This window comes from Triticum aestivum, chromosome 6B, assembly GCF_018294505.1.
Source record: "Triticum aestivum cultivar Chinese Spring chromosome 6B, IWGSC CS RefSeq v2.1, whole genome shotgun sequence".
Classification (NCBI taxonomy): Eukaryota; Viridiplantae; Streptophyta; class Magnoliopsida; order Poales; family Poaceae; genus Triticum; species Triticum aestivum.
The window spans coordinates 101,125,468-101,141,945 of NC_057810.1; the positions used below are offsets into that span (position 1 = coordinate 101,125,468).

At 44.6% G+C, this 16,478-nt stretch overlaps 1 protein-coding gene and 1 long non-coding RNA gene across 2 annotated transcripts; both read right to left on the minus strand.

The window, feature by feature from the left end:
* Positions 1-4,790: 4,790 nt before the first annotated feature.
* LOC123138907 (pre-rRNA-processing protein esf1-like) lies at positions 4,791-10,307 on the minus strand. The gene is made up of 5 exons (XM_044558754.1): positions 8,589-10,307; positions 6,712-6,828; positions 5,449-5,732; positions 5,020-5,129; positions 4,791-4,903 (listed from the first exon to the last, which is right to left on the minus strand). The coding sequence occupies exons 1-5, from the start codon at positions 9,045-9,047 to the stop codon at positions 4,791-4,793; spliced, it is 1,083 nt and encodes a 360-aa protein (XP_044414689.1). The 5' UTR covers positions 9,048-10,307.
* A 2,224-nt stretch (positions 10,308-12,531) lies between these two features.
* Positions 12,532-13,371, minus strand: LOC123133665 (uncharacterized). The gene is made up of 2 exons (XR_006465342.1): positions 12,970-13,371; positions 12,532-12,901 (listed from the first exon to the last, which is right to left on the minus strand). It is a non-coding gene; the product is annotated as an uncharacterized lncRNA (long non-coding RNA).
* Between the last annotated feature and the right edge of the window lie 3,107 nt (positions 13,372-16,478).

The following is a 16,478-nucleotide window of genomic DNA, read 5'->3' on the forward strand; positions in this document are numbered from 1 at the left end:
AGGCGCCTGCTTTGGACGATGTAGAGAGGTGGTGACGCATGATATGTGGTGGTGCAGGTGCGGCCACCCATGACAAGTCAAGTGCAGCCATTGTGCTTGCGGCAGTCAGAGCTACCTGTAGTAGCAACACAAGTAGCGCCGGTGCCGCTAGCTGTGCACGGCTGCACGCTGTGGTTGCGTAAGACGTCCTAGCCGGGATGAAGGTCCACACAGGTCTCTCCTTCACAGAGGATGTTTGTCGAGCGATGGTGATATGTGGGATGTGGTGGTGCAGTTTGCCGCCATTCATGCCGAGTTTGATGCAGCCACTATCAACATCCTAGCGTGCATCGGTTGGTGTCATCTCCCGCATTGACGTGAGGACCATGTTGGCTTGCTGCAGTGGTACATCATTCTTCATGTCGTCGAGGTTGAAAGGCTCATTCAACTAACTGACCCTCTCGAATAACCATCGAAACTCCTTGCTTGGAACGTTCGATCCGATTTATTGTTTGAACTCTCGTCACAAAACTCAGTTCACTTTAACTATAAAACAAGGACGTATGCTCGTGCCAAAAATAAGAAGGTATGCTAAAATTAAATCAGAAGACACATGCGATGGTATGCCACCCCTGGTATCGCTTGATGCAGACACACACCAGTAGAGGGGAAGCGGAGGTGGTCGAGGAGCATGACAACGTAGGCGTCGGGATGGGCTGGGACGCTGGAGTCGCCGAAGCCACGGAGGTCGGGGACGAGGGCGCGGCGAGCGCGGCCATCTGGTGGCACGAGTATAGCCAAAGCTCTGGGAAGCCATGGAGGAGGAGCACCGCCTGGACTGCGCTGGGGCCTGGCGCCCTGCTCGGCCATGAGAAGGAAACACCATTGTATGCGTCCTAGAACGCCGCACGGCGTCGGACTCCTCCATGCTCGCCGCACCATCCCCACCCTCTTCTCGTATCAAATTAAATCTACCTTAATCGGAGGAGTTGGCCCACATGGACAAGTGGCGGTCTCTTATTGGCCCTGCACAATATTTCCTGCAAGGAGCCTTGCAGTTGAGCCGAACCCATGTAAAATCCTCTCTCTAATCTCTTGGACCCCTGATTTTCAATGGTGGGTGGGCAGGTGGCATGTGCTTTCTGTTGCATGCAAAGAAAAAAGTAATAGAAAAGGAAGCACACAACTGCATTGCCTAGTCTGGCCTAAGTGCCTTGTCAGAAACTACACGCTTCAACGCGCACGCGCGAATTAGCAGCCCTCCAAGCAAACTAGAGGAGTCTTTGACTGCCGTCACGTAGGTTTCCGACATCTTCAACCCACTCAACTGCCCTCCCGGTCCACCTTTCTTTCACCCCATCTCTGTTTTCCATTTGCTTTGCATCCACACCCTCCTCGCCCGTTGCCGTCGTTGTACCTCTCAGGTCGTCGCCCAGGTATCGTAGGATGTCTGCAGCCCTCACCAACGCGCCTGCCCTCCTTGGACTATGCCGCCATCCACCCAGGACCCCTCCATAATCAAATACCCTTCGCCCCTTGCTGACGACGTCCATGGTGGACACCACGCCCAACATGGTGTACCATGGTGGTGGGATACTCAGTGAAAGGAGCATGAGTTGTTGTACAATGAGTGGATTTGTCGTATATGTGGACTTTGTAGTCATGAAATCGAATAAATAGCATAAACTACTACTTTACAGGCTAAGGTTCCAAAAAACTACCAATTTTTTTTCTCTGATAACTACCAAGTCAGAGGTTGGCTGTTTCAAAAAACTCTAATCGTCGAGTGCTTTACCGTTGATCATGATTATGACAGCTAGGCCCCACATGTAAGACAACGGATTGTCTAACCGTTTGTTTGACCGTTAGCTGACATGTGGGGCCCATATGTCGGTGTCTCTTTATCATAATTTAATAAAAATATCAATAAAGTAAGCGGGTCCTTGTAAAATTTGAAAAAAGCAATCGGGTCCCTGCAGAGTTAAAGAAAAAGCAATCGGGGCCCTCCCATGCTCAAGCTCGAGAGGAGCTACGCCACCGCAGACTTCCCTCATGCGCTCGTCGGCGTGTAGCAAGGGCCGCCGCTGAGCTCCTTCGGTCGCTGCCTCCTCCTGCCGGCAAGCTGCACCTCGACCCGCCGTGAAGTCCCAGCCACGCGCCCTCTCTCTCTCTCCTCCCTCTTCCTGGGCGCGGCGGCCCGAGCCCGAGCCCCTGGCCATGGCGCTCGGCTCGCGGCAGCACGTGCTCTGGGCGCGTCGGCCTGAACCCTGGCCATGGCGCGCGCGGCCGTTGCTCCTTGCTCCTAGGCGCAGCTCCCGGCGCTCCTGGGCGCGGTAGCCCGTGCTCCTGGACGCGTCTTGCGGCGGCCCCTGCTCGCGGCACGGCTCGCGGCGGCCCTTTCTCCTGGGCGCGGCCGTCGGTGAGTGGTGGAGGTGGCCGTCGATGAGTGGTGGAGGTGGTCGTCGATGAGTGGTGGAGGACCTGGAGGAGCTGCAGCTCGGGAAGGAGGAGAGAAGAAAAAGACAGGAGGAGAGAAGAAAAGGTAGGAGGAAGAAGAAACATCTTACATATGGGTCCCACAGTAAGCTAACGGTCAAACAAAACGGTCAACAAACGGATTGTTTAGGAGCGGGTCCGACCTGTCATAAACCGGTTTAAAATGTTAGCAACGTCGAATCTGGGTTTTTGAAACAACCGACCCCTGAGTTGGTAGTTATCAGCGAAAAAAAGATATTCGGTAGTTTTTTGGAACCTTAGCCTGTAAAGTAGTAGTTTTATGCTATTTACTCCATGAAATCAAGTGGCTCGATCTTTTAGCGATGTGTGCATGGTTCATTTCATGTGCGAAAGCACTTCGCGCCCTATGACATGCACATCGTCCATGAACGTAACATGATGTCGATATCGCTTCGATGGTACACCATCTGCAACTCCGTCATGAAGTTTTACGGTTGAACGAGTGGAGACAATGTGGTCATTGGGCACGTCAACCATGGAGATCGTAAGTTTTGCTTCTTGTTGCTCTACATGCTGGTTAATTCATTCATTCATTAAGTGTTGCTCTACATGTTCTATAGCACACACGCTCTATCATGATGTACTATAGGACCGAGGGTAGACCATTCACGCACATACATAGGGGTTGCGCTGCGACATGTGCCGGCTCTGATTCTAGTATCGTAGAATTTGGAATCAGTGAATTCAAAAAACTTGTTGGACATTTGGTTATCTCGTTGAATTTGAACTATTGTTGTACTAGAGATATTTGCATGCCATTGATGAATAAATTGTGCTATTTTCTATAATTTATTTGAGTGTGGCGGGCATGGTTTAGTTAAACGAAGGAAATATTGTCCATTTTTATGTAAATTATGTTTGAACTTGGATGAATTTCGTTGTGTTTGATGAAATCCATCATGCTTGTTCAACTTTGTTTTGAAATGAGTGCGGAAATCCATCATGTTTGTTCAACTTTGTTTTGAAATTAGCACGCACAATGTTGGATGGTTGGCTCCCGCATCACTATCTACGGACTAGCACTAGTAGCAAACGGGCCATTAGTCCCGATTCCAGAGGGCCTTTAGTCCCGGTTCTGGACTAAAGCCCAAACCTTTAGTCCCGGTTTGCTTACGAACCGGGACTAAAGGAGCTCCACGTTGCCGCTGTCTGGAGCTCCACCTTTAATCTCGGCACCAACCGGGACTAAAGGATTTTTTTTGAATTTTTGTTTTTTTTAAAAAGAAATTTGATATTTTTTTGAATTTTTTCCTTATTTTGTTTTTCAAATATCTAAATTATTTGACAATTTAATCTCTAATGATTTTTTTCGATTTTTTCCTTATTTTGTTTTTCAAATATCTAAATTATTTGACAATTTAATCTCTGCTCACTGCTCAATTCTGCATTTGTTGTTTTCCTGACAATACTAAGCTTTCAATCCTATTAACTCTTAGAAGTTGAACTTGAGCATTAAGCACCGTTTGAGTTTGAAACTATTATTCTAAAAAACAATAATTATTTAGTAACACTAATATTTGTTGAATAAGTAGTTTGACCAAAGTTTGACTAGATTTGACCATAGTTTAACCAAAATTCAAAAAACTAAAATAATTATTTATTAACACTAATATTTCTTGAATAAGTAGTTTGACCAGATTTAACAAAAATTCAAAAAAAAACTGAAATTTGAAATTTGAGCATATCTTTTTTTCCTTTCAAAATTTGAGGATTCTAAAAATTTGCAAACAGGCCTACGGCGGTCAAAATCGGATGCAGAATTTCGTGCTGATTTTTTTGATATATTATGTGTTTTTTCAACATCGTATGCAAAAGATATGACCGTTTTACTTTTTCATAACACTTTTTTGCAAAACATGTCCAAATTTATGTTTTTTAATTTTCCTAACTAGTAGATGTAGTAGCATAACTACATCTCGAAGGATTTTAATTTTTGAAGATTTTATCATTTTCTTTTGTTTTTTACAAAACTGAAAAGGCGATACACAGGGGGGAGTTTGAACCTTTAGTCCCGGTTTGAGACACGAACCGGGACTAAAGGGCATCACACCCTTTACTCTCAGTTCGTGTCTCAAACCGGGACTAAAGGTCTCATTTAAACCGGGACTAATGCCTTCCCGACGCCTTAGCCGCTTGAACCAGGACTAATGCTCACATTAGTCCCGGTTCGTGATGCAACCGGGATTAATGTGTATATTAAGTTTGGACGAAAGCCCCGTTTTCTATTAGTGTAGTCTCCATCACTCCGCGGATGGATACATGTGTCGATTTAAGGGTCAGCGTTGAAAATACCCTTATGACACAGAGAATAGCAAAACCAGCATAAAATCATGAAGAAAGTACGAGTAGAACTGCAAAGAGGATTTGTATAGCAGGTAGGACGGGGCACGGATCCTGTACCGCTCATCTATTTGTGCCAAGATTCGGAAAATGGTTTGTGTATATAGTTTGTTTACTGTTTGTTATTATGTTTAATGTATTTGTATATCATGGCAGCATATCTGTTTGTGTGGGATAGGGTACCTTGTCCGTGGAACACATTTGCCGTTTTCAAGAATTCAGTACCATCAAGAGTTGTGTATAGGTGATCTGCAGTTGTACTAGAATCACACACCACAACTGCATAGTAGTACCTGCAGCAAGATCAATATAATCATCAGAGAGCAGAGCAAAGAACCTTGGCAAGTAGCAACGTTTTCATATGGTAAATATCAAAGATGGATAGACAAGGCCATGGACATATATATGCACACAATCCTAAACATGTGAAGGAAAAGCCGCCATAGTTACATTTACACAGGATCTGAACATTTTTATATGTTATTTAGCAAGAGAATATTATGGAGTATATTGTTAAAAAAATCATTCAAACTCTTCTCGGTAAGTCCCAGACAAATAGGAAAGTAAACAAGATGATAATCAACAAAGGTATCTCTATGCTTTGTTGCTAACCTGAGTTTGTTTAGCTCATAAGTACGGAGCTTGTTGTTCTCAGTCTCATAGTCAAGGTCACTATCTTCTTCGCCATCATCATCGTCATCGTTATCATCGTTGTTATCATCTTCCCCATCCTCATCCCCATCACCATCACCATCAGCGCCAATAAGAGCAGAAGGGCCTTGAGTTGCCTCAATGTTCATGCACTTCAGTCCAAATTCTGTTGGATATATCGAAACTGATACAACTCGCCCACCTTTCGGGATACAGGATGTCATGACCATATACAAGTCCACCGCCTGTTGAAAGGGAAAAACAAAGGAACACTATCATTTAGCCCAAGCAGCCTAAGAGAAGTTTCTATGAGCAACACAAACTATATATGCCCAAGGGGTGTGTTCCGTTGTTTGGATCTTCAGTTTAGCAAAACGCAGGATTTCGTCCAGTTAAATATGGGCTATTATCAAAGTATTTTGTTGGGGTGCTGCAAAAATCATAGGAAGTGCTTGAATACTTAACAAAACAAACAATAAACATAGTTAAATGCAAAAAAATCATTACAAGTGTGTTTAAGTAATGGGCATCTCTTTGATAAGTTTTGTGATTCAGTTCCACTCTAAGGGTTCAAATTTAGATTCCTTACCGAAACAGATCCTTAGGGGTATGAGATATTGGCAATTAGCACCTAAGATACAAAGAAATGATGATGGTTGCGGTGATTTGGGTATAGATAAATATGGACATTATAACTATATATAAAGGTCATCATTGTGTGAGGATGTCTGGACCAAAGAACCAGTAATTTGACATCACTTCAGAATTTGTTCTTAGTCCTGAATATCTAAATTTGGTGCATTTATATCTCAACTGAAAACAGGCGAATTTTAGTAATAGAGATTTCACCTGTTTTGAACAAAACAAAAAGATGAGAAATGAAAACATCTTTAAGCCAAACTACATGAATATATGCATCGTACTTCAACCTAACAAACTAACAAAACAACATAGTTTTTTTCTTCAGAACTTCTTACTGTTTTACTAGCATGTATTCCATCTAAACAACCCTTAATTGCTTTATATAAGTCTGCACACAAATGCAAGAACAAGAAAAATGCACATTAACCTCACAGAAAAGAAACAAGCTGGCCTCAAAACACATTACTTCAAGGTGATTCTCTCATGCAATTCAAATAATAAAACTGCCTTTTGAACATGGCTGAAATTGTTCAGGCAGACGGATTACTTGTCAAGATAATAGAAATTTGAATTGGAACACACCTTAATATGATCCCAGTCCATATTCACAGCAGCAAGCCTGTGAGTTTCCTTGTCAATCACAGGTGTATCATCATGCCTCGCCAACAAGTAATGAGCGATGTCACAGCCCACAGAGTACTGCAAAATAAATAAGTAAGTCAATGAATTAGAAGTAATGTAAGGAAAATGTCTGTCATGAAGACAAGAAAAATACAACAAGCAAGGTGTCTCATCAAGATAATTTCGGAACCATACAGAGATCCAACATATAAGAAGACATAACATAAGACCCGTAATGGCAATAAAACTATCTATATGTGGCAAGCTGCAGAAAATCATCAGAATATTAAGATCAATAGTTTTAGTTAAAAGTTGTTTTTATAGTTGACATATGGAATTGCACGGTTACAGAAACATGCATACCTTTGTCCCTAGCAGACATTGCCCAATAAGGTTCATGCTCTACAAGAAAAAAACAACGCTGACACTAGAGCAATCACAAACATTTTTTTAGAAAAGGAGGATGACCCCCGGCCTCTGCATCGGGGAGATGCATGCGGCCATTTTATTGGTTATTCTCGAGGACCTTACAAAGTAGGACAACAATATGCCTGAATCCGCCATCTTAACAACATCTGCCGCTACTCCTATCCAAATGATGAAGGGGTGCAAGCTGGGCCACATACCTAGACCTCTCACCTAAACCTAACATCTAAAGCCGGAGGCCCTGCCCGAGCCATCTGCCGGGCCCGGGGCTCAAACCAGTCCGACGCACTCACATGTGTCGTCGCCGCCATCTTCCACTGGTCCAGCTTCAGAGCAGATTGAGGTGACAACTTTGGCAGGTCCTTCGCCATCGACGTCACCACGATGCCAAACGATGACCTCCACCTACACGAGCCTTGGCAGGTCCTCCGCCATTGACGCCACCACGACGCCAGACGACCTCCACCTACGCGAGTCCATCTCCAAGCAACGGACGTAAATCCATGCTATGATAGGGCCACACCACTGCCGTCGCCCACCACCCACAAGCGCCACCCAACCCCAAAGTTCTCAAAGCGGCGCCTTCAAGAAGGGAACGGGGCTGTGAGCGCCGCCGCCGCCCAACAAAGTTAGGGATTTCGCCCGGGAGACCTAGGGAAGGTGAAGTGAGGAGATCAGTCCATACCGACGCCTCCAAGGAGGGGAACGGCACCCTCAGGCGTCGCCGTCGGCGTGGCCGGTCATGGCCGGCCAAGGATTTCGCCCGGGAGACGTAGGGGAAGGTGAAGTGAGGAGATCAGTCCATACCGACGCCTCCAAGGAGGGAAACGACGCCCTCAGGCGTCGCCGTCGGCCCGGCCGGTCATGGCCGGCTAGGGATTTCGCCCGAACTAGATCCCCGCCACCAGCAGCGCCTCCTGTACAGAACTGGCGACCAAGAGGAAGCGCGACCAGGTTGGCCCGCACGCCGAACAGGAGAGGAGGGGAGGCGCCAGATCGCGCGCACCGATCGTCGCAGAAGCCGCCACCGGCCGTCAACGACCACCGGATCCTGCCGCCCGCGCGGCCGGGACACCAGATACACCGCCCGCACAACTGCTAGCCGGCCGTGCCTTGCCAATGGAGCCACCGCTCCAGATCCGAGGTTCCCCACGCAGAAGCAGGGCAACCGAGGCCCCGCCGCCACCATCCTTGGCGCCCCGGGCTTGCCCGGTGGCTGCCTCAGGCGACGGCGAGGAAGGGAAGAGATGGGAGGAGGAGGGGTGGATGAGGGTTGGGAACAAGCAAAATCACAAACATACACCACAAGTTGAAAAATAATCATAACTTGAGCGGTGAGCCTGCATAATCTGCTGTATCCACATGTAAGATCCGATTGTTTTTAGAGGAATGAAGATGACAGGATTTGGAACCTGGTCATTGCCGTCCTCCTCATCATCGCTGCCGGAACTCTCTTCTTCCTCTAGCCCATCCTCTTCTTCCACCTCATGATCCTCCTCTTGACAAATCAGCTTCTCTTGTTCTGTCTTTTCCTCGTCCCCCTCCTCTTGGCTGAGATAGTAATGCAGCATGGGGTTCTCCCTGTCCCTGGCGCTCTTCTTGCGGCGTCTGCCGCGCTTGTCCACCGGCGCCGCTGAAGAATCGAACATGGGGTCCGTGAGCATGGGGGCCATGAACCTCGAGTCGAGGGCCACCTTGGCCTCCTTCCGCCGCATCGGTTGGAACCTCGGGTCCGCTCGTGCCGCCGCGAACCGCTCGTCCTCCATCGCCCTCTTCATCTTAGAGTCGAGGGCCTCCTTCCGCCGCATCGGTCGGAACGTCCGGTCGGTCCGCGCCGCCGTGCACCGCTCCTCCTCCATCACCCGCTTCATCTTCGAATCGACACGCTTCACCTCAACGGAGCCTGCCACCGTAGCCTCGATCAGGAGCAGGAGCCCGAGTCGGGGGCGAGTGGCGGCGGGGGTGGATGCGGGCGAGGTTGTGGCGGCGGGTGGGGGACAAGGGCACCGACAACGCTACACGCTTGTAAGAAGAAAATGGCATGAAATTAGGAATTGCGTGATTGGCAACCAAAGGAGGCCAACGGCCGGTTTTATGGAAAAAACCAGAAAATCTCCCCTCTCCCCTAAATCTTTTACCTAATCTTTTACCAGAAAATCCATCCTACCACCTGGGGGTAGTTACCCCACATGTCTCATATACTATCATGTGATACCTTATATACTACTTTATCATTCTAAATATGTTCATATACTATATATAAGATATTTCAAAACAAGTTACATGAAAAAATTGCATACGAGCCCATAGTTTTTGTTATATTTATGAAATACGTACATATCTGTACGTAAAAAAGAGTATGCTTAAAATATGGTACATACTACCTAAAAAGTAGTATATATCTTTCCCTACTAATAAAGCACGGAGTGCTTCTGGTCGTACGTCACACATTTTTTCAAAAAAGACCTTGTGTTTTCAGTAATTAAACCCGCCATCCTATTTTAAGTGGATTATAGGAGAAAACGTTTCGCTTATGCAAATAACACCCTGTAATTTGGTATTATTCAACGTCAGTCCGGTGAGGAAAACAGAGATGCAGACGGGATAGAGAGAATGCAAAGAGTAGTCCCGTTCACTGTCGCTCCCGCCGGCGACGACTGGCTTGCCCACGCGGCGGCCCACGCGAGCAAGGCCAAGGGACGGCCCAGACGGTCGATGGTGGCGCTGTCATCGTTGTCCTCACGCATGTAGACGAGGCAGTGGGGAGGGTGCCGGCGCTGGTCGCAGGGGAGGCCGAAGGGCGTGGACAAGCCAGATCCGGGACGGAGGACGGACACCGGCGGCTTGGGGACATGGATCCCGCAGATCTGAGCAGCGGCTGGCGAACTCGGAGGCGGCGGTGGCGTGAAGACAACCGTGGTGGTGGTGGCAGCAGCGGCGAGGCTCCTTGCGTGCTCCTTCTCATGGACAAGGGAAAAGAGAAAGAACTGAGAGGCAGAGGAGAGAGAAACGAGGGAGGAGGAGAGGCGCGTTGGAGCTCCGGTAGCGGGCGGCGTGCACGATGGATCGGGTGCTGAGAAAAGAAGGGAATCGGGGATGGGGAGAAGAAAGGTGTGGGGAAGAGACGAGAGGATGAGAGGAGGGGGCTGAGAAGATAAGGTCGGAGGGAAGAGCGGCCAAACGACACGCGTTGCCTGTGTGTGAGACGGCTGGTGCCCAAGCGCGGGCTGGAGACTCAAGGCTTGATTCTCGCCATGCAAAAAACGAGATTAAAGAAAGAAGTTAACTAACTTAGGAGGAATTAGCTAGAAAAAGGATTTTTTTAACGAGAAAGCTACAAAAGGATTAAATGCTTAATTATGGCCGTTGCATGCATCTGTTTGCTTCTCCGTATCTACATGCACAATTGCACACGATTGACGAGCTTGGTTCTACATTTCCTTTTCATCTCGACGAAGTTGGATACATGCACAGGATTGATGGTTTTTGTTCCATATTTTTTTTTCTTCTTTTATTTTCTTGATTAAAATTTTCAAGCATTCGTACCCATTGTAACCCCATCTGTTTGTGTTGACAAAATAATATCCGAGCGCTGCTGATTTCGGTTCATACGAGTGCATTTTATGTCAGACATTATAATTTTTGTGAGTTTTTGTTGTTCATCCGTTGCAACGCACGGGCCTTTTGCTAGTACTACCTAAACATCGTTATATACTACATACTACACGTGCATACTCTCGATTTTGACAGATACTACATACAACATACAAAACTCAAGTGATGGTAACTACCACTGATGGTAGATAAAATTTGTCCATATATATATAGACATGCTAAACTAAGCGTACTCGTATTACAGCTTAGCCTACGCTCCGGCCAGCCATGGATCCAACCGGCCGATACACGCTAATTAGGCGAAGCGCGCACTTTACCATGAAATCGACCGTAATGGTTACCCGTCGTCCACGCGCTTAATCAGGCACGAGTTATGATTAGCCAATCCCTTGCACGACTACAACGCAGACCAATTTTTTCTTCTTTTTTATATAATCCCTTGGACCATTAATTCATCATAACTACGACTGTAACACCATAAAAGAGCCCAGCCGCTTAATTGCTACCATCAATAAATTAGGCCTGCAGAAGTCGTAAAGCATTACCATCTAGTAATTGGCCCTGCTGGAAGTAGTAACGAATTACCATCACTATAATTACCATGAGCACACGTAGTAATGCATTACTACATATAGGGCTGATTTTACTAGGTTTAGTCATTACCATCTACTCCATCATTTTTACTGCTGCCAATTAGTGCGCGTAGTAATTCGTTACTACATGTTAGCAAGGTTTTAATATGATTAGGGCTCAAACCTTGGACATGTAGTAAGGCATTACTCCATATAGACCTGATTTTACTAGGTTTACACTGCTAAATAGTGTGTGCAGTAATTCGTTACTACATGTTGGCAAGGTTTTACTATGATTAGAGCTCAAACGTTGGATTACTCGTTGCATGGTGAATAATCTTTATACATTACTATCTCTACTACTCCCGGCCAATAAGTCGTGGTAAATAATCTTTATCCATTACTATCTCTACTACTCCCGGTTACGACCAATAACTAGTGCCAGTAGAATCGGGATACATCGAACCACGCATGGTAATAAAATTAAGCGTGTTACTTTTTTTTTGCAAAGGCCGTTACTCTCAATCAAATTAGAAACGGGGTGCAGGTTCTCCGCGCGACACTCCCGCCTAATTAGCATCGGTCGGAGCGCACGCTAAGCGAATATGCGCGCTAGCATAAAATAGCGCCACCGTATATATATTTCTCACTCCAGCCTATCTCCCACGTCCACAATTCAAAACATAAGAAACAAAAACATGTGGGGTAAAATTACTGTTTGAAGAAGGAACCCGTCTCTATTCCGTAAAGCAAAAGGAGCACCGTAATATTACCTCATGCATGCATCGATGTGCCAGTATAGAAAAGCCGCCCTAAGATTATGAAAAGAGTTTTGAGTCGAGGAAGTAATCTGGCCCATCTTGCTAGTGACGTGTTCCTGATTTGTTTAGATATAAGGCTGCATTCCTATATTCCAGGTATTTTACGTCTTGATCTACTACTATTTCTATTGGACTGAGTACACCGGCTGTAGCATGGAAATATGCTACTCCTAATTGATTTAACTAACATAGGCAGTTTTGTGTACTCCGGCTGCACTATGTCAATTCTGCACGAGGCATTTTTGGTAAACATAAGAAACATAGGCCATTAATTCATTCTGTACACAAGGCATTCTTGGTAACCACGGAGTAACAATGTGGTGTCATAAATATATTCCATGTAGTGGTTTCAGGAAATATCTCACTAAAACAAATTCCAGCCTTGAGATTACAAATAAAATTCGTCCTGATACAATTGAATGCCACTTAGCAGTAACTAACCAGCAGCATGAAAATTTCAGAAATCACTATTACAAAATTGCTGCTGAACTTGAATACTAACTACTGCGGTACTGCTGAACTTGAAACTAAATAACTGTCGAACTTGATCTTAAATTAGCTTAACTTGCAGGTGACCAGAGATCTCCCATCAGCTTCATCTGTTCACCAATCTCTCTAGGACCCCAGCGACTAAAACATTCTTATCCACGGGCTGGAAGCAACATAGTATCCTATTAATTGTACGGTAGCATTGAGGTCCACTTTTCTTCTCACAACCTGGATTTTGCTACTGGTTATTTGTAAAAGATGTTTTGAAATTTCAATTTAAAACTACACGTACATACCATAAATACCAAGACGCGACTCTTTATCCATCATACATTAGCCATCAACCACTTGAACGGATACCTGAAAAACAGAATATTTTCAGTTCTCGTAAGTATAAGAACAAACATGTAGAGGACACCAACACACAAGCACATATAACACTTTAGGATTAACAGGATTTCAATACCCTAAACTGGTAACAATGTCGAAATCAAAGATATCGCAGAGGGATTTTGCATGTACCAAATTCATCAGAATCACATGAACCAATAATACGATGTTGCAGGTATGAATCAAAAGTACACAGAAACAAAACAAAAAGGCAAAACTCTGTAACTATTGTTTCAATGCACACTAAACTATTTTCCTATCTTGTAGAGCTATCCATTCAAATATGGCTATTCACACCAAAATACGAGACTAGTGCAGCGGCCACTCATGATTTGTAGTCACCATGGGACTTGAGTTGCTTAGTTGCTTAAACAGTCTACTGTACTCACCATTACTAATTGAAAATTTGATTGTAAGGCAAAGCAACCATATCACTAAAGACACGAGGACAAGTAATTCAGAATTTAATAAATATATAGACTGCTAATTTATGTCGATCATTATTGCCAAACAATCTATGGTGCCTTTCTTTTTCTTGCAGATTGCTAAGTAAAATGGCAGGCAAGCAAATTTAAGTGACTCCAAATTTGCATCTATAATGAAAGATATGTATATGTGCGAGAGTAGCGGGCATTCAAATATAAAAGACTGTATCAATAACAAGCCACCACGGCAAGGATACAGACCCCAACGTGCAGCTCAACTTTTCATTTGATATTCAGGTTTAAGGCACTTCCCTTATTATTCTGAACATCACCAGCCATCCTACAAACAGACAGAGAATTAGCATAAGAATCAAGAAGCAGAACATAATTTCCAACTGAGCCATCTCCTCTGGCAAAATATGAATCATTGCGAAGGTGAGATGGCCTTTAGAAGAGCAAAAGAAAAATTAGTTTCACACCATGACACCACGATCAGTACAGTTCAGCAGATTTAGAAGCTAGTCAGGCCTTATTCGCCCCAAATCATATTCAGGATAAGCAATCAACACGTACAGTTCTTCATTTCTGCAATAGATAGTGGAGGCTTGTCGGCATAGATTGTTGATGTCTTAGCACGACCTGAATCTTGTTCAGCATACCTCTTTCTTATCTAGAAATCCGAGGTATATCTGAATAAAAGAGAAAATAGGAACAACATGACCAGTCCAGTAAAGAAACAGATCCTTCAGTGAGAAGTAATTGCTTCACTTGAGCACCCAGAGTAAAGCTCAGGAAATCTTAAAGAGCAACTGTTCTCAAGTATTTGATTACCTATCTCGACAACAATTTCTCAGATCAATTTCCATGCAATTGCCTATAGCATTTGTAATAGCTTTCTTATGTCAAGTAATAACAGATCGATGATTCTACCAGCAAATTACTAATTAAAGAGGTGCTTCTTGTATGTATATATAGAGAATTCACTTTGGTATTTTTATACTAGCGAATAAACAAATGGTTATGATGGCACAACCAATTTATGTACAACTAAAATATTCCAGAAATTTTACCAAGGAAATCTCAGGAATCATTTTGCAACCATGGATACATGGTGCACTCATCAAAAGCCTATCTAAAATATGGTCGTATAAAATTATGTGAACAGGTCAGATTGGGAAGAGATCAGAAAAGAAACATGGATGCAGATTAGCGAGCCTGGATGGAATTGTGGGCGGACGTGGCATTGCTTCTGGATATACGCGGCGAGCCGCGAGCATGACCTTCATCCCTGCAAGGCAATCATTCAGATCTAGCAGGGTGAGCAGGGGACGGACGGGAAACAGAGAGATGAAGAGGGAGGGAGCGTGAGAAAAGTGGAGAACCTGTGCCTTACCCGGCTGTCGAGGACATAGTAAATCTGGCTTGGTGATTTGGGATTGCTCGCCAGCGCAGAATCGTTGTATGCTCTGTCCCCGCCGCCGCTGTCGGCCTCCCAGTCGCACAAGAGGAAAGGGGGAGATGGGAGTGATGGACAGGGGAGCGAGGGAATCATCCGATGAGAATTCTCTGCGGACTACCTCGCCGTCGAGCCCTCCGCCAATCACCGCCCGCTTGTCGGCGTTCAGACGAAACCGCTCCCATCTATTAATTAATTGAAAAAAATGTATGGGGTGGGTGGGCTAGCTCCTAATCCCCGTGACCTTCCAGCGTCAACGTAAAATTACGGCGGCACAATCAATTTTGGCTATAATTTTACATCGGTTTGTGCTGGGTTAAACCAAACAGTGATCGACTGACCAGGGTGAAGAATTACTTATTCCTCACCCAGGGTATTAAATAGAGTTTATATATATATACTTACTTTACTATTAAAAGAAGGTGATATTCTTGGTTTGGTCCGTCATGGTTTGGTCAGTCAACAAATTTTAAGTTTTTTTCGTATGTCAGATATAGTTTCTTCTATCCGAGGTGGTACTAAAATTTTATGTTTATGTAAATAAAAAAATATTCATCCAGAATTTCGTATGTGGGCCGCGCAACGTTGTGGCCCAGTGGCTGCTAAGTTGTGCCTTCGACCTAATAATAATGCAGCAAAAAATATATGTTAACCTAGGATTCAAACCCCACACCTCACAATATCACTCTGACTACCATGACCAACTAGACAACCAACCCATCTTGATCTGAGATGGTTGTATTATTTTTATTTCGGAGAAGCACAAAGGCCACACAATTGGGACTCTGCCCGGCGCTCCAGCTGATGGGCTAAAGTCCGTCAATGCAAGTAAGCATGATCAGCGGGTACAAAAATAGATGTTTAATAGTCCCACCTTGCTACAAAAAATTGATTCTCATCAATTTATATACCTTCAACATCCGTGAGCTAATTGAATGGACTCCTCATATGCAAGGTGGGAGAGGCTTTGCACACTGCATGATTGAGCAATAAAACGTCGGTGTTTACGAGATTTGTGGGCTGATATTTGAACTTTCCATGGTGCATAATTAAAGGAAGTACTCACTCCGTCCCAAAATTCTTGTTTTAGATTTGTCTACATATGGATGTATCTATTCACGTTTTAGTATACATCCGTATCTAAATAAATCTAACAAAAGAATTTTGGGACAGAGGGAGTATTGTATTACGAGATTTGTGTGATTATATTTGAACAATGCATGGCGCATAATTAAATGAAGGAGATTTGTGGGCAGATATTTGAACTTTGCATGGTGTATAATTAAAGGAACCCGAAACTGTGGGCTGATATGAAAGAATTAAAATACAAATCCGAAGGATTAAGTGCAGCTGCCATTGCATCCCTAAAAGAAGGAAGTTGCACCGTACCATCTATGGATAGGCGCACAAGTGTAACATCTAAAGAATAAAAGGAGGACATTGCATTGGGAATTGCATTAAACAAAAAAAAGGAATTTATAGGAAGGAGTCCCCGTAATCAAAGGAGAGGACACACAATGATTTAATGCTTGGT